We start from the raw sequence: 9286 nt of genomic DNA, 5'->3' as shown, positions 1-9286 counted from the left end.
ATTTATTTACACATAATTATGATTTAATGTAGGAATAATTTATAAGACAAATGGCTACGACTTAGTAAACCATATACAAAATAAATAAAAATATTATTTTTGGATAAGGCAAAATATTCATCTTGTCACGCAGGATTGTTTTTCTACCATATATTAAGTCAACTTATCGTTCCTAGGAATTGACAACTGTTTTAAAAATATGGTATTTGATTGCACTTTTAACCATTTCATAATAAAAGATCGACGTAAAACGTGCTGCTAGTTTAAAGTATAAGAAGCCATGTTAATGTGCTAGAAACAGATTATTCTAATGTCATGATACCAGTTCCTGGTGAATTAATCTTTTCACCGTCTTGTATTGACGTCACTTCCCATCATAAAGTTCTTTACTAGATTGAATACAGTACCAGAAGCTACGACAATGGTAACGGAAATTAGTTGACCATCTGCAAATGCTTTTCAATGAAATAAGTTCTCAACTTTCATCAGACAGAAATATTCATCATAACTAAATAAATCGAGAAATCCTCGAATTTTATTTAGTTATGGCGGATACTTTATCATAATACATGCTGTCGTAGTTTTGACAAAAGTATATGAACATTATTTATAACTATTAAAACTAACGTATAAAAGAGTTATACAGAAATGTATTTAAGAATTCCATAATGGACGGTTTGTTCTGTCTTGCATTCCACGTTGCGTAGATTTTGATACAGATGTACTTAATGACAGATAGCAAGTTATTCTTCTTATGTGGCATCATAAAGGTGAGACAAAAACTGTCCAGACAATTATCAATTAAACAAAAAGTATAAATAAGAAAACTGCAGATGTCCATAATGTCATTAAAGCTTTCATCTTGTTGAATAAAAATCTGAGAATTGGAGTACAAGTTGCGAGACTTGGGACTTGTTTACTATTTGAGGGCAATGATGAACATTTTGCGAAAAGTGAAACAAAACGGAATTCTAATATTGTGAGCTAGAATAACTAAGTAGGTTTAATATTGAGCATTGAGTACCGCTCAAGCCGGTGCTAGGGGGCGTGAGGGATGTTGCACGTATTCATTATACCTCATGCACAGACTCAATCAAATCGAGTTTGCAATTCTCTTGTAATTTTGTTGTGATTAATACTTCCGAGAGCTCACTTTGTTTCTAGATTTTTAAACGGTCGTATGTGTTTTTAACATAACAACTTTCACAAATTGTTGATTTATTTAGGATGTATATGTTTTCTGTGTTTCAAGTCTACAACCGGGTCTTAAAATGTATGTATCAATCTAAATCACATTTTTTCTTAAAATAGCATCCAGTTATTTTCTTAAGCTTTGCAATATTGTTGAAGTTCAAAGTTTATTTGATTCTATTCCAGTATGTTCATGTGTACATTAACAAGTATGTTTTATTAAATTAATTTATTTCATCTATTCATATTTGAAAGTGATTTCAAATTCTTCGAATCTTATTTTAAATCTAATAACTTTATTCCTTTAAGAAGGTGTAAGGAGTATAACTTATTTTGTATCTGGCAACTATGGTCATCCCCATTAAATACTGACTTAGCTATGACATTTACATTTTGTATAACAAATGCTTCATCAATAAATGGGTTGATGAAATATTGTTTCAAACGTTGTGTAATATTTTATAAATATACGATTTGGGTTTCACAAAAATTTGCTGTCTTTTGTCAATAAATTTCATAATGACTTTCAACATCGTCCTTTTTCGCAAAGAAAACGCAGTGTGGGTTATTATATGAAATAAAAAGCTAATGGAATAGATTTAATTGAAACTTAGGCGTTTGCTAAAAAAGGGCTTTTGTGAGAAGATTGATTGTATCTATTTGATAATTAAGGATGATTTCTTGTTTATTTACTTGTACATAAATATGGAATGGATTGAAGAAAATCGAAATTAATTTGTAAAATACTAGGAAATAAAAACAAAACATTTAAAGACTATGGGCTTTAAACAACACTGTTTAACCAAATATCTGAGTCAATTGAAATGCACTGCCTAATAAAAAGTAAAACATATACACCGCTGAACGGGTATTAATTTATTCTGTTCGTAAACTTTTTAAAAATTAAAACACTTTCTATAATTGAAAATACAACATAAGTATCAAATTGACAATTATTACTTACAATATCCATCTTTGGAGTGTTCTAATGTACGTTTTGATCTTTGTTAAAGAGATAAAGATATCACTTCAATATAAACATGGAAATACCATCTATCCTTATGTACCCTCGAGTCACCAGTTTTCGTTATGTTAAGCGCATTGACGCGGACAATAATTTAATGACAACAAAAAACAATTTTCAAACTGTTCATAAATCAAAATATATCTTACCTCTATATATCCAACAAAAGGAAAACAAACAATTGTTATCATGTAGCCTTGGGCGCGGCCATTTTGAAAGTATACCGGAAACGGTTTATTTTTTGACTGGTATACCTCAATTCGTTATGTTTAGAAAAATCAATAATACACCGAAACCTAAGGATAAACGCAAGAAATCATATTAGTTTACGAATATGTATTGATTATTCTTCAAGTAAACAGAGTATCAAAATAATATTTAACAATAACATGGATGTAAACGACAATATGTTTTAACAGTGGGGGCATCTAAACTCATCCCCTCTACGGACAACTCTTACTTCTGAACAATAAATAAGATGTGTCCAGTGTTCACAAAAATCACACTTAGCCCATTTTAAAAAAGTAACAACATGGCAGTTTGAAAGTTCTTCAGGTTGAAATTTGTTGCATACACAGCATAATTCATCATCATCATCATCAACAACAGAGTCATCATCAACACTATCCTCCATCAAAGGAGGTGTACTCAAGTCAATGGGGCCTCCAGACTTGGAGGTTCCAGATGAAGAGGGCTTTGGATTACCCTTAGCAGACAGGCTTTTGGAAGGGGTTCGAAATCCCTTTGTAGCAGTTGCAGTTGACTTTCTTTGTGTATTTGATATGTAATCTTTTACATCAGCTGCAACTGTAGGCTCAGTAATAGCTTTGCCTGCAACTATTTTACTTATAGACCTTCTTTCTTTTTTAAAAGGTGGTTTGAAAACTGGTCTCTTTTTCCTAAAAAATGAACTAGCAACATCACTTGTACATTCTGAAGATGATGTTTGAGGAAGGACAAGTGTAGAAGAAGTAACTTGATCCAATGGAACTGCGGTCAAAAGTTCAGAATCCTCGGCTACAGACTCATTCTCAGCATAATTAACAGTCTCATCTGAATCAGCTGTAGAAAGGACAGCTGGCAAATGGTCATGACTTACAGTGTCTTCATCCACAAAACTTGCTCTTAACTCATGCGTTTTAAATAATGATGTATCTATTTTATCAGGATTAAAAGGATAAATGCCTGATTTCATAAATGCGGACTGCAAATTTTTTACAGAAAGAGCAACAGAATAAGCCTTGCACGCAATGGCACAGACACTGTACTTATCCACAACTCTACCTGTAAATCTTTGAAACTTGTTACATTCTTGAGAATATATCTTAGCAAAAGGACCAAAACATCCAACATCCATTGGCTGCAAAATATGAGATGTGTGGGGAGGTAAAACATACAATATAATATTTTGTTCTATTGCCCAGTCAATAATAAATGGTGTAATATGGGACCTATGCCCATCATATAATAGGAGGATGGGTCGCTTTCCAGTGGCATATTTCACAAAGTGAGTCTGGAGGTATTTCTGGAAAACTTCACCGTTTGACCATCCAGATTTTGTAACTGTGCCCTGAGCACCTGGTGAAGCATCTTCCATTAGCTCATCCCTCATTCTGGCTCCTGAAAAATAGTGTTTGCAATTTTAAAAACTTATTACAGTGTATGCTCATAGATAAAATTTAACACAACTTTAGTCAAATGACATACCTGCAAACACAAAGTAGGGAGGGATCTGTTGTCCAAGTGCATTTCCACATCCAAGTATGGTTGTTGTACTGGACCTCTCTGAAGTTACTACAGATGTCTTGGTATCAGATGGGCCAACAACATAGGAAGGTGTAAAATTTTGCTGTACACCTTTCTCGTCCACATTATAGATTGATTCTGGACAATCTGTCAGTTCATATTTGTCCAAGATAGACCTGAGTTCGTTAAAATAACGATTAATACTTTCTCTACTAGTTGCCTTTGCTCGAAGTTCAGAGATAGTTTTAGGTCTCTGAACTTTCAACTCTGGCCACCTACCTAAAAATGCATAGAACCACTTATAAGTAAGTGACTTTTCTCTTGAACGTTTACCAAGACATGTTGCAAATTCTGTAGCAGTGTTAATGACCTCTGCTCTAGTGTATGGGTACCCAACATATGCCATGTCCTTGATATGATCTACCAATTTCGCCTCCTCAAATTCACTCAAAAGTGGCCCAGGACCTGACCTGTGAAAACAAATAAGAAACATTAATAAATGTATAATAAGCAAAGATTTAATAAGTTTCATCTTAATCAAGAATATAGAAGCATCTCACCTAGTCGTATCTGGCTCAATATGTCCAAGAACTCTGTCCCTTAAGGTCTGCATAGGCACACCATAGACCTTGGATGCCTTCCTAACAGACAGCTCACCCTCAACTGCACACTGGTATGCCTTATCCAAACTTGATGGTGAATACTGCCTGTATTTTCTTTTGGTAGGTGGGGGACTCCCAAAAACCTGCAGAAAATGCAAAATATCTAAAGAATATAAGCAAAAAAAACATTCATACTGACCAATACACATAAAACCATAAACAAATTAACTTTCAATTAGGGTTTTCCATTGTATAAGGAACTTTCCGCTTTTAATACCTCTTTGGGATAATTTCCAGTAGGTGAACCAGTCTAATCTGACCTTGACTCATAAGTAATGAATGTAAACAAACAGACGACTGTCAACAATTGTGATTTGAAGTACTTTTCGTGAGAAAATTGAATGGTGAAGTGGTAATGTAAATTTGCTTTACAAAATATATGCTAAAATACACTTGTATACAGAAAATTATGCAAATCTTACGCCTCCTAGCTTTATACGAAGCATTTTGTCGACAGAAAACTTCTTTGACACTTCTAACGCCGATATCCGGGTTTGTGACGTCGAAACGAAATAGCGCGTGCGCATTTAACTATAAACATCCGGTATCACGATTTCGGGTATATCACGATTTGGGGTGACTCGAACATATAAGAACCCATTAACTTCTAATGGAATCCAGTTTTATTTTTCGAGTTTAATCGCATTTTAACCTTACAAAATTTCGTTCGCAATTATTTTTGCAGGAAGATTATCTAATTATTTTCGTCTCATGAGATAATTGCCTCAACATAATACTCTGACTTTTATAAACTAGCGGCATTGTGTATTTTATGCCTTTACGTTTATCAGCTAACACTCAAATGTTATGAAACAACTATTATACATTTTCTCTTGTCTTACAATGATCATAGTGGTTGCTCTAGGAAATTATATTAATGAACTCGAAGCAAAGTTTGAAATGAGGTTGAACTTTTCAAGAGTCACAGAACTTGACACAAATATTAATTTCAAAATCTTTTCTCAATATCCAATTTTACTTAATTTCGAATGAACAGAAAAAAGAATTTTCTTCTGTTCTAAGCATGTTATCTTTAAAATCATTTTAGAATCAATCACATAAAGTATCAGAAAATATTATTTTTATTCCTTCTTTAAAACGGCTAAACAGTAGTTTAAAAACGTTGAAATGATAATTTTAGAGCATTTGATATGCAAATCAACAGGAGAATCTAGTACTTAATGTAAATTTTTTGTCATAAAAGAAGCAAGTTGTGAACAAGGTAGTATTTTGACTTCCTTACAAAATACTAAATGACTATAACTGTATTCGTACTAATTATCAAAATACAACTGAGACAAAAGATGGTCCAGATAATGAAATAAAATAAAAGCCACTTTGGAGCATAATGGGCCTTTAAACTTCTTTTGCTGTGAATTCATTTGCTTCGCATTAGTACTTCTTCAGAATTGTTATTTCATTTAACAATTTGTTAACATCTAAGACAATGTTATCGTGTTGATGTTGATAAACAGTGGAATTGCAGATTTCATGTGAATTGTTGAAAGTGACAATTTTTTGTATATATACAAATAAGTGTCACTTTCAAATATATTTATTATTCAAATATATTTATTCAAATGGCCATGGGCAGGAAGCCTAATACATCAATAAGAATGCATCCATATAAAAGTATAGTTCTTCACTTTGTGTTTTATAAACAAAAAAGTAAACTTATCATGAAGTTCATTAGACACTGAACGTTTGATTATGAAAGCTCCAACAAATCGACAAAAAGTGTAATCGGTTACAAAATGAATCCAATCAAGTTCATTATTTCCGTTATTCCATTAAAAATATATTGCAAATGACGCGAACTTAACAACCTATTTGTTCTAATGTTTTACAAAATATATTTTCTTATACATTCGATGTATATACATATATTTTTAAGACATTAATAATAGATAAAATTATAATAATATCAATACTGTATAAAAGTTTTTTTACTTTAATGCTTTTTTTATAGTTATCTCAGCATGTACCACACTCTTACCAACAGATAATTACTTTTGCTAGAACTTTAAAACTGTGATAATTTGTTTAATTAAAACCGTCTCATTTTAATGACTGCTGATTTTGCCTTAACCGTAGCTTCAAATGAATGAAGTGGGAGTGAAAAATTTATATATCAATGCTATTTTTAGAAATGCATTTGATACAGAGATAAAAAGAAAATACATGAGAATGAAATACGAGATCTAGTAGGAATGATAGATACATAAACAAACTACCTAGAATGTTTTAATATAACTATTCATTTTGTATTAAACCATGCACCAATAACAAAAAAAAGATATCAATCTTGAGTGCGGTGTTTAGGAAAAGTTCACGGTCAAGTTCAAATTTGCAGAAATATGATCACCGATATGCCCGAGTGATAAATTACCATAAATATGAACATGAAAGCCGAATGTAAGTATGGTGGATGTAAAAAAACATAAAAGCAGTCACACAAGGACACATAATCTCTCTAACCGTCCATGATTAGGTTTATATACGCTTATGCCAAAAGTTTGATTTTAAAATTAATTTAAAAGAAACGTTTACTTGTTATATCTCAGGCACCTAAGATTTAAACAAAAACTGAGTATTGCTACTCAGGAAAAAAGATTATTTATGCAGTGAATTCTACCACTATAAGATTTTAGAGGATATTACCTAAGCCCATCCCTTATCTGAGTATAGCTAGTCCTAAATTTCTAGCCTTTGTAATGAGATCGTCAAGTGAAATTTTAAACTTATATAATTGTGCTTTATTAGAAATAACGCACTTATTTTCTGAAGAAATGTGATGTTTTAAGTGTTTACTTTGTATCTAAGATACTTTGTGCGTCATTACCAATAAAGAAAGTTAATAACAAATACCAGATTAGGAACACTACATCATGCGATAATACACTCAACTGCCCTATATAGGTGACTTGTTTAAAGTATGTTAGAATAAATGTATTCAGACACTACTAAATTTGATCTTATTCCGAGTAACAACTTAAAACGTCATTTGATCATATTTAAAGTCTGCACGGACTGCTCATTTGTGAAAGCACCTGATTTATAATACAAGGTCGCTTGTTCAATTCCAATAGATACGGACATTGAAACTATTATAAGTATGTGGGATAAGTAGTAGGTCAGTCAGAAAAAATAATTACTGGACGGTAATCCAGGAAAGCCTCTTGAGTGGGCAGACTGCCGGGACATGACCAAAAACTTCAAACAAGTCGATCGAAACACGTTTTGTGAGTCAGTAGAGAAGTTCTTAAAATATTTTTTTCATTGACATGATATCGCTGTGTAGAGGAAACTCAAGATTCAGCCACAGCCATGATATAATTTTCACATTATAGTCTCTCGTCGCAACGCTATATAACATGTTTCTTAACCTTGAACCAGCTGTATTTGGTAAATGCACTTGTCCAGGTTCCATTTTTAGAACTACCATTACCAATTTTGGGGATGTCGAGACACAGTTGTTTGCTTGTTCAACACTATAAAAATGATTTAAAAATAATGTTTATGTTTTATACGAGCAGATGAAAATATTGTTTATCTAATTACATATGATTTACTCAAACCGTCTACTTTTCAAACTATCCACAAGTTCTTGATACTCATTATTCACTTTATAGAGCACATTGATGTTGAATGAAAAACGTTATGATTCATAAAAATCACATTAATGTAACTTAAATCTACCCTCAAAGAGTGTTTATGAAACTTAAATCAAAGTTTTGGGAACTTTCTGAGAATTTAATCGTAAACATACACAAGCACATTGCGGTAACTGGAATGCAGAAGGTATAACACACACGCATTCGGCTACCCTCAAAGAGTGTTTATGAAACTTAAATCATAGTTTGGGAACCTTTCTGTTAAAACTATATACCAGAATTTAATCGTTAACATACACAAGAACATCGCGTTAACTGGAGTGCAGAAGGTATAACTCACCCGCACTTTGGAACATGTCCATTCACTGGCTCATTTTTTCTGGTGTTTACTCATTATTATAACAGAGAAAGGATAGCGAAAGAAATCATTTTTAGATGCTCGTTCATTGGTTACTTTTTTCTGGGGTTTCATAATGTGACAAGAGGGGACATATTTTAGAAGAAAGAACACAAAAACACTCAGCAATCTAATTTATACTCGGGGCTATGCCGGCCTTGTACAAATCAGATGGCCTGGTGTCTCGATGGTTTTTCTATTACTTATCACACTATTTTAAATTGTAAGAATCATTGCTTGCATCATTTGCACATTTTTTAAAGTTTTATTAGAATTCCTGTCTCCGTTGACAAATCGTTGCGTCTTGGTATCTTGACAATGTTTTAGTAATAGGTTTTATTTTGTCACTGTCATATAACTGTTAATTTAATTGTTGTTTGTCTAACGGTAAAATATCTTATGCTTATGAATTTTATCATTTGCTTCCTAGTACATTTACTCTCTTTTTAACTTAAATAATGTGTTGCAATGCTATAATTCTAGTCAAACTATGTTATAAAATGAATATATAAATAAATAACTGTGATAATATTTAATTTAAGGTATCTTTTTGTATTGAATGAAGGCTATGTATGTCATATCAACAACACAGATAACCTAAATAAAGATAGGAGTCTCTCTTTTTGTGCTATCATTGGTGTTGGTGTGCATG

At 32.3% G+C, this 9286-nt stretch overlaps 1 protein-coding gene across 3 annotated transcripts; it reads right to left on the bottom strand.

Annotated features, from left to right (window-relative positions):
* Nucleotides 1–2257: 2257 nt before the first annotated feature.
* LOC132730435 (uncharacterized) lies at nucleotides 2258–5202 on the bottom strand. 3 transcript variants are annotated; one of them, XM_060716356.1, is made up of 4 exons: nucleotides 5046–5202; nucleotides 4522–4706; nucleotides 3923–4431; nucleotides 2258–3835 (listed from the first exon to the last, which is right to left on the bottom strand). In XM_060716356.1, exons 1-4 carry the CDS (start codon nucleotides 5148–5150, stop codon nucleotides 2628–2630), a joined length of 2007 nt encoding a protein of 668 aa, XP_060572339.1. In that variant the 5' UTR covers nucleotides 5151–5202; the 3' UTR covers nucleotides 2258–2627. The 3 variants fall into 3 exon arrangements, with proteins under 3 accessions (XP_060572339.1, XP_060572340.1, XP_060572341.1); XM_060716357.1 differs by having other exon boundaries at nucleotides 4241–4431; XM_060716358.1 differs by having other exon boundaries at nucleotides 4295–4431.
* Between the last annotated feature and the right edge of the window lie 4084 nt (nucleotides 5203–9286).

Source organism: Ruditapes philippinarum, unplaced genomic scaffold, assembly GCF_026571515.1.
Source record: "Ruditapes philippinarum isolate M1 unplaced genomic scaffold, ASM2657151v2 ctg2824_1_1_1_1, whole genome shotgun sequence".
Classification (NCBI taxonomy): domain Eukaryota; kingdom Metazoa; phylum Mollusca; class Bivalvia; order Venerida; family Veneridae; genus Ruditapes; species Ruditapes philippinarum.
Note: the sequence above shows the minus strand (reverse complement) of the source record. Positions and strands in the feature narration are given on the sequence as shown.